This window comes from Rosa chinensis, chromosome 6 (genome assembly GCF_002994745.2).
Source record: "Rosa chinensis cultivar Old Blush chromosome 6, RchiOBHm-V2, whole genome shotgun sequence".
Classification (NCBI taxonomy): domain Eukaryota; kingdom Viridiplantae; phylum Streptophyta; class Magnoliopsida; order Rosales; family Rosaceae; genus Rosa; species Rosa chinensis.
This window is the reverse complement of record NC_037093.1, coordinates 20,453,573-20,477,897: the sequence shown is the minus strand read 5'-3', so window position 1 is coordinate 20,477,897 and position 24,325 is coordinate 20,453,573. Positions and strand designations below refer to the sequence as shown.

The 24,325-nt window shown below is 39.3% G+C and overlaps 1 protein-coding gene across 3 annotated transcripts; it reads right to left on the bottom strand.

The window, feature by feature from the left end:
• Window positions 1-14,664: 14,664 nt before the first annotated feature.
• LOC112173229 (nudix hydrolase 14, chloroplastic) lies at window positions 14,665-16,714 on the bottom strand. Of its 3 annotated transcripts, none has more exons than XM_024310819.2 (7): window positions 16,447-16,711; window positions 16,232-16,337; window positions 15,992-16,069; window positions 15,787-15,879; window positions 15,552-15,644; window positions 15,116-15,214; window positions 14,665-15,006 (listed from the first exon to the last, which is right to left on the bottom strand). In XM_024310819.2, the coding sequence occupies exons 1-7, from the start codon at window positions 16,623-16,625 to the stop codon at window positions 14,770-14,772; spliced, it is 885 nt and encodes a 294-aa protein (XP_024166587.1). In that variant the 5' UTR covers window positions 16,626-16,711; the 3' UTR covers window positions 14,665-14,769. The 3 variants fall into 3 exon arrangements, with proteins under 3 accessions (XP_024166587.1, XP_040365155.1, XP_040365154.1); XM_040509221.1 differs by having other exon boundaries at window positions 16,232-16,354; window positions 16,447-16,577; XM_040509220.1 differs by lacking the exon at window positions 15,116-15,214 and having other exon boundaries at window positions 16,447-16,714.
• Between the last annotated feature and the right edge of the window lie 7,611 nt (window positions 16,715-24,325).

The following is a 24,325-nucleotide window of genomic DNA, read 5'->3' as shown; positions in this document are numbered from 1 at the left end:
CCGTGTATAATCCTCAATGTATATGCAACTGACGGCCACCCACCTCCTATGAAAAGATGTTACCCTAATACACATTAATTAGGAAAGAAACTTCCCTTAAAGGAACTCCACAAATCTTAAGGAAAAAAAAACAATTAGGAATAGGCACGGCCTGACAAACCCTAGGACGTCAATACTATGAATTTAACTATCAGAAGACCATTTAAAAACGTAATATCATAAAATCAAAAACCTACTTTCTAAAATCGGACTCCACAATAAACTGTCTACAGACTCGGGGATTGCAACAGGTGTTGAAATCCCATGCTTATGCAAATGCATTTACCTGTTTTTCCTGAGATCAGTAAAGGGACTCTTTGTATGGGAATGCCAATACGACAGGTACAAGAGTTGTACCTACAATCTCCCCTTTGGCATTCCTATACAAAACAACTTTACCGTATGAAAACTCCCCTCAACAGGTACTTGAGAACTTTCCCTTGTGAACAAACCTGTCAGTCCTGAAACACTTATCACACACACATTGTGAAAATACACAAGATAGAATAATTATATCACAATTATGAATCTTCTTTCTCCCCCTTTTTGAATAGGAATGACAAAGGTAACTTACATAGCGGAAGCGATGTAGAAGGATCACAAATAGAAGGTGCACAATAGACACTAGCCCAAGGCGAATCAATCAGAGGAAGATAGTCCAAGTATTAATACTCCCCTAAGTGTGATCATGTGATGAGAGATGCAAGAATAAAATGCAAACACACAATGAGTGGGTTGTATCCAAATGCTAAGAACAGATTTAATTCGCATAGCTTTTCCAACAAGAGCAATACCACTTAACCATAAACAAGAGTGCAACAAAATAAGTTCACACGAGTGAATTTATTCCGACAATCACAAGGTAAGATAGAGGGTGATCGAGTATTCTATACCTCTTGTTGTGAAGAGTGAATATATCTCAAGATGGGGTGTGTAATATTTGTGGAAACCTGAAAAGCAAGGCTCACATACGAAACACATTTAAGCACATAAACTTTATTCCCCCTTATAACACCGTGTGGGCATGATTTTGAATTTTTCTTTTGGCCTTTCACACAAAGTAACATTTTTGCTCAAGAAGACTACGACCCTTGTAACGAGTATTATGCTAGCATCTCCCAAGTCAGATGACTTCAGGGTACTAGATGTAACAAGGACATCCCAAAGAGCACATCTACTCTAGTCAATAGTTTCACAATCCACCGGGGTGACCAAACCATTCCCGTTTCTTCCCAATCCTCATATCGTTCGTCATGACCGAGGCCTGTTTACTTTGGGAATAGCCTGGCAATGCTCCATTAACCAACTACATTTTTTTTTTTTTTAATATCAAGGAGCAACCAACAAGAGTAATTTCGTACATGAGCAATGAGAACAAGCCAACCATCAATTAAGACTTACCACCACTTAGAGTATGTGTGCATGTGAGGTTTCAAGATTGTAGAGAATATGTTGTTCAAGCTCACAATTACAGAGTGACGTAAATACAAGTTCAAAACGTGCTAGGCACCTTATTGCACACACATTTAAAGAAAAGAGTATGACCCTTGTCAATCTAAGTTCAAAATAATCTGTTAGACACTCGGGGATACAAACCACTATTTTTCAATCCTAAATTTCCAGAAACTGAACCTAACATTGCAGAAACGTAAAGAAAATGCACCTATACTATCATGAAGACATACACCATGAATGCATGCAAAATGAATCAAGCGAAGTGAGAGTATCAATACTTAGAGCATCCACCAACGGTGCTTCTAAGTGATTCAAATTGAGTTATGTCTAAAGGCCTAGTAAACGAATTAGCCAATTTGTGATCAGTAGGAACAAAAGCACGCTCAAGCATATTATCAAGATTATCCGTATGAGTAGGAAAATGATTATTTGAACATTTTTTAATCCAAATTGCTTTTGCTTCTTTTTGTTTCCAGATCCATGGGGATTGAAGCCAGCTTTGCAATCCTGGCGATCAGATTCAGACCCTCTTTCAACTCAGCTTGCAGCGAGGCATGTGAGTTATACCCATCGTTTTCCTCTGATTTTGAGTAACCCTGCGAAGCATATTGCACCTAGGACGTATGTGTCTAATTTTCCACAATAATGACAAGTAGGAACAAAGTTTTTGGAGCTGTGAATATACCTGGGCTGACAAAGTTCGTCAGGACTTACCTGAGCAACTTTTTTATAGGTTTGAAGGTCCAATTTACGTTCTGGTCTTTTGGGCAATTTGGGACCATAATCAATGTCTTCTGAAGCATGTGATTGACCCAGCGAATTTTCACCTTCCACACCTTTTACAAAGGTCAAAGGCTTGCACAACTCACCTTCAAACCCAACCCTTCTTTGTTGCCGTGAGTTTTACCAAATCCTATCATCTTGGAGACCTTTTCAGACCCTATGGAGAACTTGTTGAAGCTTTCCTTGACTTTAAGTAACTCATTCTGCAGTTTCTCATTTTCAAGGGTTAGTGAAACATTTAAAGTGGATTGAGCCTTGACTTCACCTGCAAAATTTTAATTTTATTAATGAGATCACCATGTTCCTTGTCCCCAACTACAGACTTAACCTCATCCTGCAAAACTTTTATCTTATCAACAAGGTTAGTACGCTCAACATCCATTCTTTTACAGAATTTTCAAATTGTAGCTCAATTTTCTCTTTTTTTTCTCTTAAAGAATCAATTTCTTTCAAGTGTATAATTTTTCCGAAGAACAATTTTCGAAGCATGATATAATTGCTTACACTTGACATTTGTTTCTTCATCAAGGGTACCATCTTCTAAGTCAGAATCATTAGATACAACAATATTAAGAGAGGAAGTAAGAGCAAGATTTACCTCTTCACCATCTGATGAGAGCCTTCATCACTATCACTCCAAGTAGATTTTAGAGCCTTGTTTCCACATAAATTATACCTTTTATTGCCACAATCGGCAGCAAGGTGACCAATTCCACCACACTCAAAGCATTTACGTTTGTTAGGCAAAATTTTCGAAGAGTTTCCAAAAGATTTTTGAACTCTTTGTCAACAATGATAAATCCACATAATCATCATTCTTTTTAACAGAAGAGAAAGCATATTTTTACCTTTTCTCGGGCTTGATCCTCATCTCAAAGGTTTTGAGATTACCTATCAGTTCGTCAAGAGAATAGGTGTCCAGTTCTTGAGTCTCCTCTATGGCAATTTGCTTGGCTTGAAATTTTGAAGGAAGAGCCCTGAGAAATTTCTTGACTATTCGATGCTCCTCAAATGGATCATCAAGACTACGACATTGGTTTGTCACATTGAGAAGTCGAGTGTGAAAATCATCAATTGATTCATCTTCCCCCATGGTCATGTTCTCAAATTCCAATACGAGTCTTTGAAGCTTCTGACCTCTAACCTTCTTGTTTCCCTCATAAGTAACCTGAAGTAGATCCCAAGCTTGTTTGGCTGTGTCACAGTGGCTAATTCTCATCCTCTCCTTCTTGGACAAAGCTGTGAATAGTGAATCCTTGCCTTAAAGTCACAAGTTCTATCACGAACTTCCACTTCTGTCCATTCCTTCCTAGGTTGAGAACCCTTGCAGAGGACCCTTCTACTTTCTTTGATTCTTCTGCCTTGGTTGGGTGTTCCCATCCATTCTCAACTATATTCACATGTTTTCATCTTGAGAGTAGAGAAAAGCCCCCATCATAATCTTCCATTGTGAATAGTCTTCACCATCAAACAAAGGCGGGCAATTTATAGAACTAGAGGCTCTGTTATATTCATGTTCCATCCTTGACCACGGATCAACTAAAAAAGCTTTAGAACCTGCTCTGATGCCAAGTGAAAATACAAGGACAGAATATGATTTTCTGGAGAATGGGGATTGCAGTGCACGGATCAATCCTCACTGAGCAGCAGAAACCAAAATGACAAATAGAACACCAGGTTTTGGTTACGCAGTGAAAACCTCAAGTATGAGATTAAAAACACTGCGGGGCTCTTACTCTTGAGAACCCAAATAAAGATCATCATATTGAAAAGGATATGTTCTTTTACAAACTTTGAATAGCACTAGCTCGGCTATAAGATTCACACAAAATCTAATACAAGTTTGTTTCGTCTTGAACTCCTTCACTTGAACAATCTTCAAATCTCGCTCTTCTTTCTCACCGTCTCTCTACTGATCTCAAGAGAGTTATAGGCATATGAGAACACAATCAATGACACTTATTCATGGACCTAGTGCATGACTCTTTGTGAAGACTCACCTTCAAAACCACACTAACAAGCAAGACTCTATCAAAAATTCTGCGTTCTAGAATCTCTAGCTTTGCCCGTGTATAATCCTCAATGTATATGCAACTGATGGCCACCCACCTCCTATGAAAAGATTTACCCTAATACACATTAATTAGGAAAGAAACTTCCCTTAAAGGAACTCCACAAATCTTAAGGAAAAAAAAACAATTAGGAATAGGCACGGCCTGACAAACCCTAGGACATCAATACTATGAATTTAACTATCAGAAGACCATTTAAAAACATAATATCATAAAATCAAAAACCTACTTTCCAAATTCGGACTCCACAATAAACTGTCTACAGACTCGGGGATTGCAACAGGTGTCGCAATCCCATGCTTATGCAAATGCATTTACCTATTTTTCCTGAGATCAGTAAAGGGACTCTTTGTATGGGAATGCCAATACGACAGGTACAAAGCTGACCTACAGACTATAGGTCTTATTCTTTTTGATAAATGGGGAAGCCAAATGTGTTGGAAACCCTCAAGAGGATTGAGGCAAGGAACTATATTTCCCGTATATTTCTTATTTTGTGCTGAAGCCTTGTTAAGACTAATTCTTATGCTGAGATAGATGATAAGCTGCATGGTGTCACGATATGTAATGGGGCTCCTACCATTAGTCATCTATTCGTTGCAGATGACTCTTTCATTTTCTTCAAGGCAGAGGAAAGCGAATGCAATGAAGTCAATAACCTCCTGTTGAAATATGAAAGAGTTTCCGGCCAGCAAGTCAATTTCCAAAAGGCTGTGTTCTTTTGGTCGCAATGTTCCACTCTATGGCAATTTGAGTTGGATTGAATGGTTAGGGGTGTTGCGTGTAGCTAAGCATGATAAGTATTGGCCTCTCGATAGAAGTCAGCTAGTCCAAAAATAGAGGCATTCAGTTTATCACTGAGAAAATAGAGAAGATAACCTAAGGATGTGTGATAAGACTCACAGTGTAGCAGCAAAGAAACCCTAAAAAAGGCTGTTCTCCGAGCCATCCCTAATTACGTCATGTTGATCTCCCAAAACACTTGTGCCTCACAATGCACAAGCTCTTGGCCAATTTTATTGAGTGAGGTAATAAAGGTGAGACAAGGGAAGATACATTGATTGGCTTGGGAACGTTGTGTTGTCCAAAGAGTAAGGGTGGAATGGGATTCCAAAAACATGATTCATTTTAACAAAGCCTTTCTAGTTTCTACCAAAACAAGGCTGGAGGCTTATGATGAGGCCAGACTACTCAGGCAAGATATTTCCCTTCTTCTGATTTTTGCATGCTCTATTGGGTAACGATGCATCATATGCATGAGAGTATCCTTGTAGGTCGAGACGGTACTAAATCAAGGACTTTGTTACCAAGTTTGGGATGGTAGGCGTATAGCAGTCTGAATTGACCCATGGCTTCCCCTCCCTCACCAATTTCATCCTTCTCACAACCTATGGATGCATGAGGACTGGAAGGTTAACAATTTAAATTTGATGAAGAGATTATGGAATAGAATATGCAGCTAATTGAGAATTGTCACAGTGAGGAAGCCAATATTATATCACACATCCCTCTCAACCTCAGAGGAGGAAGTGATAAGCTGGTTTGGTACTTTGATCGACATGGTTCTTATACAGTCAAGACTGGGTATCATACGGCCAGGAGTGCAGATCAACTAACAGTGCATGTGTTCTCTTCGGGCAGCGATAGTAGACCGGCTAACAAGTTTTGGAATAAAATCTGGAGAGTTAGAGTTCCTCCCAAGGTAAAGGGTTTTGTTTGGAGGTTGTGTCGAGATATTCTCCCCACTCGAGCAGCTCTTTGTAAAAGGATTCCTATTCCCAATAAGAAGTGTGTTTTCTGCCATGATGGGGTTGAGGGTAGCTTGCATATGTTTCGGGAATGTTCAGTAATCTGGTGTTTCTGGACACACAGCCCTCTCAAGCTACGTCCATTGGCGTTCCCAGCTACAAAAATGGTGGACTGGGTGTTTCTTTCAATGGATTCTCTTCCAATGCAGCATCTGGTGATCTTCATTATGTTGCTTTTGGCCATTTGGTGTGAACGAAATAATTTGGTTTGGAGAGAAGTGTAAGATTAAATATGGACATAACACATATCATCATAAAGTAATTGATGATTAGCTTAATATCAATCCTAGTTTAACATGGATACAAACAGTAAATCAATACTTGTAACTTAATGAAGCAGTGTATCTATTCATTAAGGTAAGTAATCCTATTCTTAGTCTGCAAGAAAGATTACAATGAAGTGTTACATTAAGAATCTAACTAGGAAACCTAAACCGATATGGATACCTTTAATGGGAAGCTTCTTGAGGGTTAAGTCTCCTATATATACAGATGAATTGGTCCCTGATTACTACAGAGGTTTTGCATATTGTTCTGTCCATTGAGAAGCAAGTTGGTAAGTAACAGAAGGCCATATTCAGTGTTCGTGTTTATGCATAAGATGGAATCCATGCCAGTGATTGCTGAAGGTAAGCCTTAATCCCTTTTATGATTGTGTGCATATATTGTGAGCATGTATATGGTTTTTAACAATTGGTATCAGAGCATAGGCTCACATATATCAAAATCGTTTTAGGGTTTTGCAAAACAAATACAAAAAAAAAAAAAAAGGTTTTTGCTTTACGGGTCAAGTAACTGACCATGTAACTGGTCATGTAACTTATCAAAGTAAGTTACTTAAGTCGATTGCTGCATCTGGTTAATTATCAAATTCACGCTTCCGCTGTGATTTTTAGCAGCAAATTGGGGAAAAGCAAAAACAGGTTTTTCTATGGAAATTGATTTCGATTCATAGCATGATAATTGAATTTTGATTGTGCTCAAGAACACTAGTTGCATTCCCGGCGTGCGTTAGGTTAGAGTAGATGGTGACCGGATGAAATTTACAATTTCTTGATTGTTCTGTGGTTTCTTGGAATCGAAACAATTTTGATTGTGCTTGAATATGCATGATGAATTGATTGATGATACGGTATTGTATCTGTGATTGTGTAAAATTGCATGAAGAACAAAAATCTCCCAGAATTTGTTTACACAATTAAAATTGACAGATACGAGAGCTTAATTTTCTTACAAGGATGAATCTGGGTAGAATATAAAGTTAAAAGCTCATGAGTTTTGTGGTTTTCTGTTGGCATAAGTGATTATGATGCACAAAGCATTCTTCATTGATGTTGGCAGAAAAACAATGATCAGTCACTGACCATGTAACTGGTCAGGTCACTGACCATGTAACTGGTCATGTCACTGACCACGTAACTGGTCATGTCACTGACCACGTAACTGGTCAGGTCACTGACCACGTAACTGGTCAGGTCACTGACCACGTAACTGGTCAGGTCACTGACCACGTAACTGGTCAGGTCACTGACCACGTAACTGGTCAGGTCACTGACCACGTAACTGGTCAGGTCACTGATCACGTAACTGGTCAGGTCACTGACCATGTAACTGGTCAGGTCACTGACCATGTAACTGATCGAGTAACAAAACTGAAATTGTGTTTTGTGTTTTAAAACTATGCTTCAGTTTTATCTTCCAAAGAAGTGGTCAAGTATGGTTTAGAATACAAAACAGCAATATGTGTGCTTGATGAAAATAATACGGATACTTAGAAATTTTCTTTGTCTAAAGATGTGGATAAATTTCTTTGGATAACTTGTTTTCATTGAACATGGTTATATTATAAAGAACTCCAGGATGTTATGCTTCTGCTCAAAAGTGTTGCTTAACTTATTTTTGTTATGGACTGATATGAATGCAAGTATGGATTGTTTAGGTTTTCTGTATGTTCTTGTTTTGGTTGCTTAAGCTAAATAAAACACAGAAAACTTAAGTTAGTTTCTTTACAAATTGAGAACTCACCGATTTTTTGTTTTGCTCCTTAGGTAACTCTTACATGAACTTGAACAGTGTCTTGATGCTAACTGGAACCAACTATAGAGCTTGGCTAGATTCTGTAGAGAACTATATGGGAATGCATGAGAACATAGACTATTGCTTCACTGAGGACAAACCTGCAGAGTTAACTGAAAAGAGCACTAAGAAGGAAACTGATCTTTATAAGAAGTGGCATAGATCCATAGAATGGCTAAGAACCTCATTTGTACCTCTATGTCCAAGACTGTCAGAGGAAGTATAGAAGAACCTGAGCTAGCATCAGATTTTTTGGAACTCATAGGTGCTAAGTTTAAAGAAAGTGAAAAGGCAGAAGCTGCTAGGCTAACCAGGAGTTCATGATTTGAAGTACATGGGTTCAAGGGGAGTTAGAGAGCATATTATGAAGATGATCAATATAAATGGTAGACTCAGGAGCTCTTGATGGGCTTAGGGCATGAGCAAGTAGTGCATTATGCACTACATTCCTTGCCTAATAGTTTTAGTCATCTTAGGACCAGTTACAACTCTCAAAAGGGCAACTGGACTCTAGATGAACTTATATCCATCTGTGTGGATGAAGAATCTAGATCAAGGAAGAAAAGGAACCTGCTACAACCATTAACCTCATTGAGAAGCCTAAAAGGAAAAAGCCCCAGAATAAGCTCAAGCCTATCAAAGTCATAACTAAGAGTTCAACAGCTGCAGTGGCCAAGGAAAACAGGCCATTTAGGTCAAGTGCTACTTTTGCAAAAGAGTAGGACACATGAAAAAGGACTGCACTGGCTATAAAAATTGGTTAGCCAAAAAGGGTAAGATTTTCTATACAGTTTTTTCTTTAGAAATTAATCTATAAATGTTGAACCACAGTCTTGGTGGATAGATTCAGGCTCACCTATTCATATTACTAATTCTTTGTAGGGATTCATAAGGAGGAGAATCCCAAAAAGTGATGAAGTGAACCTGTGTGTAGGCAATGGCATGAGAGTGGCAGTCAAGGCTATTGGAACCTTAAAGCTCGATTTAGGATTAGGAAAATTGTTAGTTTTGGACAATGTTTTTTATGTACCTTCCATGAGAAGGAATTTGGTTTCGGTTTCTCTTTTAGTAAAATCTGGTTGTAGACTTGTTATGGATAGTAATGGAATTCTTATTTCTAAAAATTCTGTTCAAATTGGTTCTGGTGTTATTATGAATGATTATTTACAGTTAAATTGTTCAATGGCTCAACAAGAAATTTTACTTGTTGAAAATAACACAAACAGTACTAACACTTTAACAGGTGTTAAAAGAACCAAACTAAATGAAAAGTCTGCATTTTTATGGCATAGAAGACTCGGCCATGTTTCAAAAGAGAGACTGAAAATTTTGGTGAAAAACAACATCCTAAATGAACTTGATTTTTCTGATCTAACAGACTGTGTTGAATGCTTTAAGGGAAAAATAACTAATACTAGAAAGAAGACTGCATATAGAAGCCAAAATTTATTAGAACTCATACACACTGATATATGTGGACCATTTAGGCATCAAACTATCTGTGGGAATGTGTATTTTATCACATTCATTGATGACTTTTCTAGATACAGTTATATTTATCTACTTTCAGAAAAGGCACAAGCATTGAAAGCCTTTCAAATCTTTAAGTCTGAGGTAGAAAATCAACTGGAAAAGAAAATCAAAACAGTGAGGTCAGATAGAGGGGGAGAGTTCTATGGAAAGTACACTGAATCCGGCCAACAAAATGGTCCATTTGCCTTGTTTTTGCAAGACAATGGAATTAAAGCTCAATACACAACACCCTATAATCCACAACAGAATGGTGTTGCAGAGAGAAAGAATAGGACTCTTTTGAACATGGTTAGATGTATGATGTGTACAACTGGTTTGCCTAAATTTCTGTGGGGTGAGGCTTTAAAAACTGCAAATTATATTTGCAATAGGACACCTAGCAAAGCCATAGAAAATACTGCTTTTGAGCTTTGGTGTGGCAGGAAACCTAGTCTTCATCACTGTCATGTTTGGGGATGTCATGCAGAAGCTAGGATTTATAATCCAAGCTTGAATAAACTTGACCCCAAAACTGTTAGTTGCTATTTTATAGGTTATCCAGATAAATCTAAAGGCTATAAATTATATTCTGCTCATCATTCACCTAGAATTTTTGAAACACATCAAGTAAAGTTTCTAAGTGAAAAAGTTCACAATACAAACCTTGAGGATTTAACATCAGATTTTGAGGAAATTGTGTCAGATGAGAATATAAGTGTAGCATTGCCTTTAGAACAAGATGTAACTGATCATGTCACTGGTCACGTAACTGACCATGTCACTGACCGAGTCACTGACCAAGTCACTGACCATGTCACTGTGCCTGGTCAAGTCACTGCCCATGTCACTGACCAAGTAACTGTGCCTGGTCAAGTCACTGCCCATGTCACTGACCAAGTAACTGTCCCTGGTCAAGTAACTGACCACGTAACTGGTCAAGTAACTGAACCTCACCATCCTCCAGTGGCTCAGCCTAGAAGATCACAGAGAGCAAGAAAACCAACTTATGGGGGGAAGAGAGTGACTACATTGTTTATCTGCAAGAAGCAGAAATTGAAATGGACTGTGCAGAGAACAATGATCCAACTACATTTAATCAGGCCATTGGGAGTAGTGAATCAATCAGTGGCAGCTAGCAATGGAAGCAGAAATTGATTCCATGAGCCAAAATGCAGTTTGGGAATTAGCTGAACCTGACCCCAACCCAAAAGCCTATAGGTTGTAAATGGGTTTTCAAAACCAAAAGCGATGCAAATGGCAACGTAGAGAGACATAAAGCAAGATTAGTTGCCAAAGGTTTTACACAGAAGGAGGGCATTGTTTTACTGAGACTTTTCTCCAGTTTCTACAAAAGACTCGTTTAGGATAATCATGGCTTTGGTGGCTCATTTTGATATGGAGCTGCACCAGATGGATGTTAAAACAGCTTTCTTGAATGGTGAACTAGATGAAGTGATTTATATGAGGCAGCCAGAAGGTTTGTACAAGCTGGAAGTGAAACTTAGTGTGTAAATTAAGAAATCAATTTATGGCCTAAAACAAGCTTATAGACAGTGTACAAGAATTTGATTCTATGATTTCTACTTTTGGATTTACAGAAATCTTGTGATGAGTGTGTTTATTTGAAGACTGTTGGGAACAATTTTATTTTCTGGTACTCTATGTGGATGATATACTTTTGGCTAGCAGTAACATTAAATTGCTTAAAGATACCAAGAGTTTCTGTCAAGGAATTTTGACATGAAAGACTTAGGAGAAGCATCCTATGTACTAGGTATTGAGATTAAAAGAGATAGAGCACAGAGACTACTTGGTTTGTCTCAACAGAATTATGTTACCAAAATTTTAAAGAGATTTGGTATGGAGAAGTGTGCAGCTGGAGAGTTCTCATGCCAAAGGAGATAAGTTAACCAGAAGCAAAGTCCCAATAGTGATGTTGAGAAAGAAATATGGAGTCAAGCCTTATGCCAGACTTGTAGGAAGTCTCATGTATGCACAAGTCTGCACTAGGCCGGATTTGTCTTTTGCAGTAGGGATTTTGTCAAGATTCCAATCTAATCTAGGCCATGAACATTGGGTAGCTGGGAAGAGAGTGTTGAGATACCTGCAGAGAACTAAAAACCACATGCTAGTTTATAGGCAAGTGGAGGATCTGAAACTCATTGGATTCTCAGACTCGGATTTTGCAGGGAATTATCCAGACTCCAAGAAGTCCACTTGTGGATATGTGTTCTTGCTTGCAGGAGGTGCTATTGCTTGGAAAACCATGAAACAAACACTTGTTTCAACTTCTACTATGCAAGCTGAATTTATTGCAGTATATGAAACTGTGTGTGAAGGATTTGGATTAGGAATTTTCTCATGCAGACCAAAGTATTGAGTCACATTGTGGCTGGAACACTTGTAATTTATTGCGACAATGAGGCTGCAGTTTCTTTAGCAAGAACAGTAAAAGGTCAAATAATTCCAAGCATATTGATCTAAAGTATTACAGTGTTAGAGAAAGAGTAAAGCATGGTGAAATAGCTGCTTTGAGATTGACACAAATTCACAACTAGCAGATCCTTTCACCAAGGCATTGTCAGTAGCAGCATTCCAGAAACATACAGCAAGCATTGGAATTTTAGCTAATTTAGATGCTTAGGTTCAGTAGAGAGTTAGTCCAGTTGGAGCATTTAAAATTCTAAGGTTTTTTGAGTTCTTGTGTTTTAGTTGTAATCTTTTATTTTGTTTTTCACAATTGTTTGTAATGACAGATTTATTATTAATAAATTTTGAGGTATTTTCAGATTTTGGTTATTACTGCAGTTTTTGTTGAATGTTTTAAAAATTATCGATTTTGTGTTTAAAGTTATACTTGCTATCAGATGGCTTAAATCATGTGAAGCATGATGTTAAGGTTCAAGCAATATCTTTAAGCCATCAGTGTTCAGTAAATTTGCTTGAGTTTTTGGTTTAGAAATAAAGTGGACCTATATATGTTTACTTGTTGATACACATTAACATATATTGTATCACTTATGGTTTGACATATGTGGATTGCAGGAGCTTGTGTTTGTGGTTTTGAACTCTGCATTTTTGTTAAAATGTATACTGTTTCTTGCTCTGCATAAGTAACTGTGATCTGACCATGTTGGAATGGATTTTCGATTTAAGTTTGTTATCTGGCGCGCACTTCAGTAAGTTAAGTAGGTTTGATGTTCTCTGGTGCAAATCATCGAGCATGATATGTGTGAGTCCAAGGGGGAGATTGTAAGATTAAATATGGACATAACACATATCATCATAAAGTAATTGATGATTAGCTTAATATCAATCCTAGTTTAACATGGATACAAACAGTAAATCAATACTTGTAACTTAATGAAGTAGTGTATCTATTCATTAAGGTAAGTAATCCTATTCTTAGTCTGCAAGAAAGATTACAATGAAGTGTTACATTAAGAATCTAACTAGGAAACCTAAACCGATATGGATACCTTTAATGGAAGCTTCTTGAGGGTTAAGTCTCCTATATATACAGATGAATTGGTCCCTGATTACTACCGACGTTTTGCATATTGTTCTGTCATTGAGAAGCAAGTTGGTAAGTAATAGAAGGCCATATTCAGTGTTCGTGTTTGTAGCATAAGATGGAATCCATGCCAGTGATTGCTGAAGGTAAGCCTTAATCCCTTTTATGATTGTGTGCATATATTGTGAGCATGTATATGGTTTTTAACAAGAAGATGACTGCAACCTTTTCCATATGTCCACCTGGGCTCTCCACTTCTAGAAGATTATCAGAAGGTTCATCCCAAGTTAGTTCACAAGGTTAACAGACCCAAGACTAAATGGTTTTGCCCACCTAGTGGAAGACTCAAGCTCAATATAGATGGGGCGTATTTGGCCGATTCTGGTAAGGGTCGTATTGGTGTGGTAGTTAGGGATGAAACTGGTGTTTGTGTGGCTGCTTTTGCTCGACACGTGCCTTATGCTCTTTCTGTGTTGCATATGGAAGTGGAGGCTATACGTGTCAGTCTGCTTATTGTCATTGATCAAGGTTGGACTGCAATTGAAGTTGAGAGCGACTGTGTCATAGCTTTGAATGCCCTGACTGATGAGAAAAATGATGTGTCAGGCTTTTCATTTTATTCTTCTCAGGCATATCTTAGCGAAGCAAAGGGGGTTGCAAATAGACTTGCACAACTTGCTAGGTCATTCTTGTTGGATGTGTTTTGGGAGAATGAAATTCATGATATTATTCAGGATGTGCTAATAGAAGATAGTTGTAATGTTTCACGAGGTTTAGGTCCTATGTCCCTCTCGTTGTACTCTCTCTCTCTATAAATAATAATAATCTATGCGGGAGTAATATAGCTCCAACCTAGCGGGTACCTTTGCCCGTATTCTCAAAAAAAATATATATATATCTATTTGATTTGGCATATCTACTGAAGCTAAGACATTAGAAGTAACAATATTATCGTTCTTCAAATTCAGATTGGCCATACATAATGGAGATGCTCTTAAGAGAAAAGAAGGAATTAACGAGCTAAGACATTTGAAGTAACAATATTATCGTTCTTCAAATTCAGGTTGGCCATACATAATGGAGATGCTCTTAGAGAAAAGAAGGAATTAACGAGCTAAGACATTAGAAGTAACAATATTATCGTTCTTCAAATTCAGATTGGCCATACATAATGGAGATGCTCTTAGAGAAATAAAGACGAAATCAGACCCAATTGAATCAAAGGTTGGAACACACAGTTGGCGTCTGATTGGGGAAATGATAGGTATCCCGCAAATTAGTGGAAACGAAGATTGAAAGAAGAGGAGAAATTGGTAAAAGAACAAACAGCGGCCAGCAGAGTAGAAATATTCTGTTAAGTTTGGCTGATATTTAACTAAGGTGATAGAAGTAAAATAAATTTACACAGCAGACTAAAATCAACTCAGGATCATCCATCTGGGTCTATAGTTGGTGAACATTAAGAACCAGCCAACAACAGATAGGGAGTGGTGACTACAATAATCAGCATCTAGGTTTCCAGTGGAGGCAAGATCCCTTCTCTCTTGGACATTTCATAGAGGGCAATGGCTGCCAAAACCTTTGCATCAGCTGTCATGCACCAGAGCCTTTCATAAGGAACCACATGAACCTTAATCAGCTCTCCATGTTCACGAAGACCTGTTTCTTTACCTTGCAGCTGCTCAATAATCTCTTTACCCACCTTCCCTCTGTATAAAAAGAGGCCAATTTCTTCATCACAGCCTCCCTAACACGAAAAAAACGAGAAAGAGTGACCAACAGTCAAGGGGAACAAAAAGAGGTCTCATACATTTGAGTTTCAAATGACATTCCAGAAAATAAATAGAGCAGCATACTGGCGAAGGAAATATTCTGCACCCAGTGGATTGGTCGAGGAAGGATGTGAGGTTCACCATGTGATCTTGTTTTAGGTGTATACCAGTCTCCTCCTCAACCTGTCGAAGTGTTACGTTACTAATCATGCATTAACTTTGTGTAAATTTGTGAAACTTGCAATTTGTCAGTTTACACTATAGTCGAGTGACACAGAAGTTGAGACATAACTCAGCCACAAATAAACATAGTGGAAACTGTCCATTTGCCACAGCGTATATACATGTATAGAAAGTACAGTGACAATTTAGAGGAAAGATATAACTCAACACTGAACTATAATCAACCACTATATAATGGAACAATTATCTGCTCAAAACCAAAAACTGGAATCATAGCTTGTAAACATAGAAATATGTGTACATCATATTACAATTGAGAAAGTAGAGAGAGAGAGACCTCACGGATTGCAGCTCCAAGAAAATCACCGTTGTCAACATCCAACATTCCAGCGGGCAACTCCAATATAAACCTTCCCACAGGGATTCTAGCCTTTGACATGCACGAATTTTAACAGAGTTTGAATAGATGGAAGTAAAATGTAATCATTTCTGCCATATATTACGGATGATTGAGATCATCAGATAAGTACCGCATTGTAAAGCTTGTTGTAAAAACCAAAACACAGATCTACCTGCTCAGTAAGAACAGCATACGTCTTGTCCTCTGACTCCAAAAGGATAAGCACAGCTGCAGCTGGTCCTCGTGCAAACACAATACCTGGAACCTAAGTATGTTTAAGTTCATACGGGAGAAGGAAAAAAAAAATCAAAAATAATAGATGAAGCAAAGTAGAATTTCAAGACAAGCCACGCAGCTGATTGACATTGATGGATTACCTTTATCCCTGTTTGTTTATCGAATACATCTGCTTGAAATTTCAGAAAACCGATGTGCTTCCCGAACATATCCACTCCCTTATCCAAAATATCAATCAAAGATTTAGAAACGACTAAAGTGATATGATATATAAGCCCCCTGTTACTAAAACCATATTTCAGATTCTACAACAGGACAACTTTGTCAACTGATGAGGAAATCATAATAATCAATTAACCCACTTGAATGGAATGAACTACCTGAATTAAAACTCGTGTAAGAGACATGGAACCGCCGTGTAAAAACCCATTTTCACTCTGGGTGTTCTTCAGCCACTGCTGAAACAAGGAAGAATCGATAGCACTCCTGCAAGGTGCCATAGACTGTAAACTACTTCAACATCTCTATTTATAACTGGGTCTTAACAATACCAAAAACCAGAACATTCTAAAAACAAAGTGCGACTATGACTCGCCTGAAATCGGGATCGGAGATATGGGGGGCAGCGATTATCTGGACGGGTTGGGCGGGTTGACAGGACAGAGTAATGGAGTGAGTTAACGGTGGTGACGAGTCAGACGACATTTTGCAGCTGAAGGATCCAACCTCAGCGGGACTAGACGAAAGGCGGAGTCGTTTTGAGTGCTCGGACATAATAGTCTCGAGTCAACACTCAAAAGATTGGAAGAGCCGACCTCGCTGCGCAGCGCGCGGGTGGAGCAGTACTGCTCGCTCCAGATGCAGAGTTACCAAAATGCCCTTTTAATTAAGTGGGCTGTTGACCCATTGACCCTGAAATACTGAAACCATTATGTTGAATTGTTGATGTTGATTTTATTTAACATTTGGAGTTGGTGACGCCATTCGCAAGCAACTGACTTTTCTTGCCGCGTTTGTTTGATTTTTTAAAATTAGGCTTTTGTTCAAGTAAATCCAGAATTTGTGTCTAGGCCAAACTCGAGGTTACTTGCTCTAGTTGAAATAGGGTTTATATTAGAGATATTCTCGGAGAATCTTAAGAGATATCCAATCAATGTACGATTATGTTTCCATGTACAACTCTATCTCTATGCTTGTAATCCTCTATATAAAAAGACCCCTATTATCAATGAAAGTACGACTCAATTCTCTCCCAATTCAGTTTTCCTAAAACACGTTATCAGCACGAAGCCCTAACCCTGAAACCATAAAATCGTAGCTCTTAAATCCCGAATACCTCCGCCTCCCAACTTGAAGCCCCAAACTCCAGGAACTCAGAACCGGTGGCGCCACCCCCAGAACCGGCCGGAATCAACCTAAACCGGACGTTGGAAGTGACTGAACCTGTCCCAAGAAGAATCCGTTTGGACTCCTGCCTGGTTCACATTCTTCCCATCCACTTTTCACCACCATATTTTGACAAAAGCTGTAGCCCTACCCCAGAATCCCGGAAATGGCCATCAAGACCCTAAACCGACTAGTAAATTCTCTGAAGTTCCTAGCCGGTCTGCATCTGCCAGATTTTGCATATTCACCACCGAGCCCAGAAACAGACGCAACCCAGCCACAGAAGCCAGCCTCGGCCCAAAAGAAGAAAGCAGACCAGCCTCAGCCCAGAAGAAAGACTCAGGCCCAGAAGCAAAGAAGCATGCCCAGAACTGAGAAGTAGCCTGCCACGTCAGCACCAAACTGCCACGTCATCATCCGGTGCCACGTCAGCAGCCCGGTCAACCTTTTTCAGGCGACTTCCGGCCAATTTCCAGTCAACTTTCTGGCGACTTTTTCCCGTCAAATTTTCCAGCAACCTATTTCGAGGTATTTTTACTAAAAGTTTCCGTTTTTGAAGTTTTAATTCTTTTTCTCTTCTTTTTCTTGGGGACTTGCAACATCTCTTCTTCTACCCCCCTTTCTTCATCATAGGAGAGACCAAATTAAGCCGAACTGTGGGGGTTCGTGCTCACTCCAAACTTAGAGTTTGTTGAGATCTCCAAACTTAGAGTTTGTAGAGAATTTATGATCGACCACTTACGTCATTGTTTCTATCTAATCCAATACCTCTTGGAATATAATTTCTTGGAAGCGATTACGCTCAGAAATTCTTAATTTCTTGGAAGCGATTACGCTAAGGAATTTTATACATTTTCATGGTAGCCTTTTATGCTCTGAAACTAACCCCTTTTTTTTCCTCTTGTTCTCTTTCAGGATGAGTAACCTGAACAAATTGGACTTTTCTCCATTGGGAACAACTGGCTCTGGATATCACAGGTGGGGTTCGTGATGTCTGCCAGCATCTTAAGGCCGATGGAATTCTGGTTACGATTCTCGAGCCTAGCCAGGACGTGCTAACTGTTGAGCAAGCTTAAGATTTGGAAGCAAATAGAGCAGCCTTAGAGGCAAATAAGGTGAAAGCTATCATCCTAATGACTCGTCATATGGATGATTCGCTCCAGTATGAGTGTATGAATGAAGAAGACCCCAGAAGGTTGTGGGTCTCACTTGAAGAAAGATTTGGCAACGTCCGTGACTCCCTCCTTCCTGACCTAGAAGTGAGATGGCATAGCCTCCGCTTCTGTGATTTCAAGTCAGTTCTTGACTATAACTCGGAAGCACTTCGCATTAAATCCTTAATGGAATTATATGGTAAAGAGATCACAAATGCGATATTGATTGAGAAGACTCTCTCTACCTTCCCAGTCTCTGCATTCATGGTTGCTAAGAACTATCGAATCGATGTTGTTGCAGGACGGATCACAAGGTTTCATAAGCTCATTGGAGCTATGAATATCACTGAAAAGCATGACAATATCCTTGTGAAGAACTATAATTCGAGAACCATGGAAATATAGCATATTCCGGAATCCAATTATAGCGCGCCCCTAAGAGAAAGCGCCAAGAGTGAAACTCCAATCTTAGGGATACTTCTGGACGTTCTGGTCCATATAATCGCTCTACTTGGGAAGGTAACCGCCAAAATAGGGGAACACGGAACCGAAGAGGTAAACGTGGAAAGAGAGAGGGAGGCAACGCCTCTGACCATGTTGCTGGCGCCACCAACACTAAGAGCTATCTAAATGCGCTTTCAAAGTGCCTCAATCAATGGAGTTTGAGCAAAGAGATGTATGTTCTCGATGTGGAGTGTCTGATCATTGGGCACACATTTGTAGAGCTCGTGAAGAAATCGTCACCACCTACAAAGCATATTGTGAAGCAAGAGAAGCTCACTATATGGAACAAGAAGATCAAGAAGATGATCTAGAGTGAAAGGTTGAAGACTACAAATCTAGCTGGGATCAATAGATCGCCAATTCTGTTTAAGTCTTTATTTTTCCAAGAGATGTAATAGGCAATTGCCATATATTTTTGTAGTAAATGCCAATGGTTTATTTTTTCTTCAAAGTAGGCTCACTCAAAGTAAGTGTGATGTCTAGGAAGGTTCTGAGATTAGTGGTACTTAAGCGAGCTTTGCTCCACCGACATCTCTCTACTCACCTGGTCACATTTATTTTGGAATTACCGAAAGAAGTTAGACGACTACCATTGTTTTGCATTAGCTATCATTTTGGATTAGATTTTGTTTAGTCAAAGAGACAATGATGTAACTCCGTTGGCTTATGAATAAAATTTCGAGTTCTTTATGACAACATTTTGATTCTGAGCATATGACTTTTGTGACTACGATGGCTGGGTCATCAATATTAATTCAAGGACATGGAATAGCCCAAGTTCCACTTGCCAAATAGCACCTTAATTACTGTCACAGAAACTCTCTACGCTCCTAGGGCCAATCACACCTATGAATAGCCAACAGATTCCATGCAAAAATGCATGTAGAGAACGAAAATGAGTTCCTTTGCAATATCTCTAATGATTGCGAACAAAGGCGCATCTTAGAGAAGTTTATGCGTCTCTCTAGTGGACTCTATGTCACTATTCGAGCTATAAAATCTAATAAAGTTATGAGAGAAGATCTCTTGGATTTAGCCACATATTGGTTTTGTCACGACAGGATAGATCATCTTAGTCATGATATGATGATCCATCTACAAAAGACTTCACATGGACATCATTTCTTTCGAGCGAAATGAAGCATGAATCAAAAGTTGATCTCTGGACTAAGTGTGACCGACGCAGCTGGCTAGGGCACCGCCTCCGTCCACCACCAGCCTAGGGCTGGCGCAGTCCCTATCCATAACGCCATGGATAGCATCCATCATGGTGATGGCGCCCTAGCTGATGCTGCAATCACCAACTTGCTTCAAATAATGTTTCAGACGCTCAGGTCCAAACCAAAATTCTCATTGGTTGCTTCTAAAGCCTCTCACTCGTTTTACAAAGCCCGTTCCGTAGGAAAATTAGGACTGAGATCGTCTATGCAAAGGATATGAAAATACTCATTATGTTCTTACATAGAATCCATAGAGATTCTATGGACTGATTCAACCAACTTGCGGACGTTTAAATATCTCATGATATTGGTTGATACGAAAACACGCTGGTCACGTGTTTTGCCATTGTCTACTTGTAATGCTGCCTACTTGTAATGCTGCTTATGCTACACTCCTAGCAAATATCATATGACAACGGGCTCACTCCTCGGATCATCCTATTCCGTCAAATGGACTTGACGATGCTAGCGAGTTTATCGAAGACTTTCGATGGTTATTGCATTGGGACTGATGTTGGACATCACATTCCCATGAACACATGCACCCAAATGGTCCCGCGGAAATGACTACGATGGTAGTCCGGACATTGGTAATGCGCACCAATCTCCTTATATCAGCTTGGGGTGATGCAATATCGCATGCAGCTATGCTAATTCGTCTACGACCCACCGCCACTCAATCTACCTCTGCATTACAGCTAGTGACTTGGTACAAGTATCGTACTTACGCATCTTTGAGTATGTCATTTATGTGCCAATTGCGGCGCCACAGCGCTCTATGATGGGTTCGTACAGACGAATGGGCAACTACGTTGGATTTGAGACTCCAACAATCTTCCGGCACTTAATGCCCTTGCAAGGCGATCTCCTTACCGCTAGATTTACGGGTTGTCACTTTGATGAGACATTCTTCCCATCGTTAGGGAGAGATAAGAACATGGATGTTCAGCAGGAACGAAAGGAATTGTCGTGGCCTGTCCCCACTGTGTCTCATCTCGATCCCTACTAAAGTGACGAAATCACGCATCTGCTGCAAATATGCCTACAAGGAAGTACGTCCCTCCAAGAGGACGTAGCACCACCCTACACGGAGGTAGGCATGGCGCCAACGCCAAAGAGAATGGCACTCTAGCGTTACAGGCCATGGCCCCAGCTAGGATGCGTGGAAGGCCCATAGGTTCGAAGGATGCTTTGGCACACTCCAATCCTTTGATCATCGACACTCAAAATCCGTCTCATGAGAATCTTCTGGGTTATGATTATCGTTGGGGGAATCCTAAACGTCAGAACCTATTCTTGAGAATATAAAGTTCTATGAAAATTACACTAATGTACATGAGACGTGGGATAGAAACTCCATCATAATTGATAATGTAGTCGCACATTTCGTTGCGCATGAGTTTATTGGGTCAGATGATATCGGACCACACTCCGTTGATGAATGAATGCCAACGTAGAGAGATTTGGCCTAAATGGAAAGATGCGATCCAGGTTAAGTTGGATTCTCTAACGAAGGGGAAGGTTTTCGAGCTAGTGATGCCAACACCTCCTAACATAAAACCTATTGACTAATGGGTCTTCGTTAGAAAGCGTGATGAGAAAAAGAGATGGCAATCTCACCTTATGGCGAGATTGCCATCTCGCCTTATGGCGCAAAGCTTCTCACAAAACGCCCTGGAATCTACTACGATGAGACATATTCTCTCTTAATTGATGTCATTACACTCCACTACCTTGTCAGTTTGGTAGCTTCCGAATAACTGAACATGCAGCTTACAAATGTGGTCACTACGTATCTATATGGGGATCTAGATACGGAATAAATATGAAGGTTCATGGTGAACTTCATTTACCAAAGTCAAGTGGCTCTAGACCACGGAGCGCGTTTACAATAAGGTTGGAACGCTCACTAAAGTGACTACTTGATTGGGAAGAGATATGCCCACGCGTTTCCATAACAAATTTCGGATTCTATCGCGGTTCATGTTGGATATGATCTTCATTAGAAGCCTTAAAGAGTTAAGAGAAACTGCTGAACACTTGAAACCCGATTTTGAGATGAAGGATTATAGGAGAACACGATTATGTCTCGGTTTGGAACTTGAGCATTGTGTCGATAGATGCTTAGGCATTTTGACAAGGTCAAGCCTTCAAGCACCCCCATGATCATCCGTAGTCTTGATCCTGAAAATGATCCTCTTCGTTGAAAGGATGATAATGAAGATGTGCTAGAGGCAGGAGTGCCTTACTTGAGTACAATAGGCGCATTATTGTACTTAGCTCAATGCACAAGACCGGACATCTCATTTGCCATGAACTTGTTAGCTAGATATAGCTCTGCGCCAACGCGACGCCATTGGATTGGTGTAAAAGATATCTTTCGATACTTGAGATATATGATTGATATGAGCTTGTTCTATCCCTACAAAGAGATGATGGATTAGGACCCATCACACACCAGAACGCCGCCAACACTGGCCTGCGTCCACTATCCCCATCCCAAAACGACATGTGTTTTGGAAGGTTTTGTTGATGTTGGGTATCTCTCTGACCCATACAAAGGTCATTACCAAACTGGTTAAGTGTTCACCATGGGTAAACACCGTGATATCTTGGAGGTCTACAGAACAGACCCTAGTCGCTATATCTTTGAACAATGCAGAGATTATTGCTCTTCACAAAGTGGTTCATGAATGTATATGGATTGAATCCATAATTACGCATGTTCGAAACAATTGTGGTTTGAAGTCTACCACAGATGAGCCTATGAACATATAGGATAATGCTGCTTATTTTGAAGCAAGGCTACAACAAAAGCGACCACACCAAGTATAATCAGCAACAACACACTCTTCTCAATATCAAAGTGAACTAGGTTCAATCTGAGGACACTGCGGCAGGCTTGCTCACTAAGTCATTGCCTAAATTCCACTTTCGAGAAACATGTTGGTAGCATCGTTTGCGGAAGTTATCCGAACTCCAATGACCGTAGTCATCAGGGGGAGATGCAGACATCAGGGGGAGGTGTCTACATGTATGATCTCGAAAGGGTGTGTTGTGCTCTTTTTCCCCTTTGACCGAGGTTATTTTTGTCCCACTGAGTTTTTGTTACTCGGCAAGGTTTTTAATGAGGCAACGAGAGGAGCACCACGTTTGGGCGACACAAGGGGGAGTGTTCAAGTAAATCCAGAATATGTGTCTGGCCCAAACTCGAGATTACTTGCTCTAGTTGAAATAGGATTTATATTAGAGATATTCTCGGAGAATCTTAGGAGATATCCAATCAATGTACGATTATGTTTCCATGTACAACTCTATCTCTATGCTTGTAATCATCTATATAAAGAGGCCCCTATTATCAATGAAAGTACGACTCAATTCTCTCCCAATTCAGTTTTCCTAAAACAGGTTTGATATTGGGGATTGCTTGCTAAGTTTTTTTTTAATCAAAGATTGCTTGCTAAGTTTGGTATCTGAAAATTAATTATATAGATTTGTGAGAAACAAACTAAATACTGAAGAAAATAATAATAATAATAATACTTGTCTAAACATTAAATTGCAATTTGCAGCTGACAGTTTACAAAAGTATCCTTGAAAAAAGGGCACATGACAATCCATGATTTTGTTATTGACCAAGGTATCAATGTGAAAGATGAATATTCAATTGAGATACCAATTTGATAGTTTTTTAAACTTAAGGTATCAAAATGTCAAATAGCCTAAAATTAGGGTATTATATATGACTTTTTTCCAATTTTATTATAAGACATTTTGTAAGTATTAGAAATTTCAAATGAACCAGGTAGTAATATGAAATATTTTGGTGGTTTACGCTGTGGAGGGTATAATACTAGAAGAAATAAAGATGTTGATGGAGCTGTTGCAGGTTTCTTCTCTTGCTTCCATTTTCCGTGATGGGAAGTTGGAAACAAGGCTGCACGTCTGTAGCCCGTATAGGGCATTTCTCAGGGTCAGAAGAATGGTCTCCTTGACTCATGTAGGTTTTCACTAGTGATAAGAATGTAACAAATATATTTTTTTTTTTTTTTTTTTTTGGAAATGCTTGAATACCTTAATTTTAGGGAAATTAGTCTTATTTCCCACCAAATTTATGAATTTCCCCATTACCCATAAAATAATTGATTTTGTTCCCTAGTACCAATTAAGCTCTTTTTTTTTTTTTGAAGAAGAAGAAGAAGAAGAAACT

Coding starts and splice junctions, on each gene's coding strand:
- LOC112173229 (XM_024310819.2), bottom strand. CDS start 16,625: ATGTCCGAGCACTCAAAACGACTCCGCCTTTCGTCTAGTCCCGCTGAG. Junction 16,338..16,446: donor ATCTCCGATCCCGATTTCAG/GCGAGTCATAGT, acceptor GGCACCTTGCAG/GAGTGCTATCGATTCTTCCT. Junction 15,880..15,991: donor ATAAACAAACAGGGATAAAG/GTAATCCATCAA, acceptor AAACATACTTAG/GTTCCAGGTATTGTGTTTGC.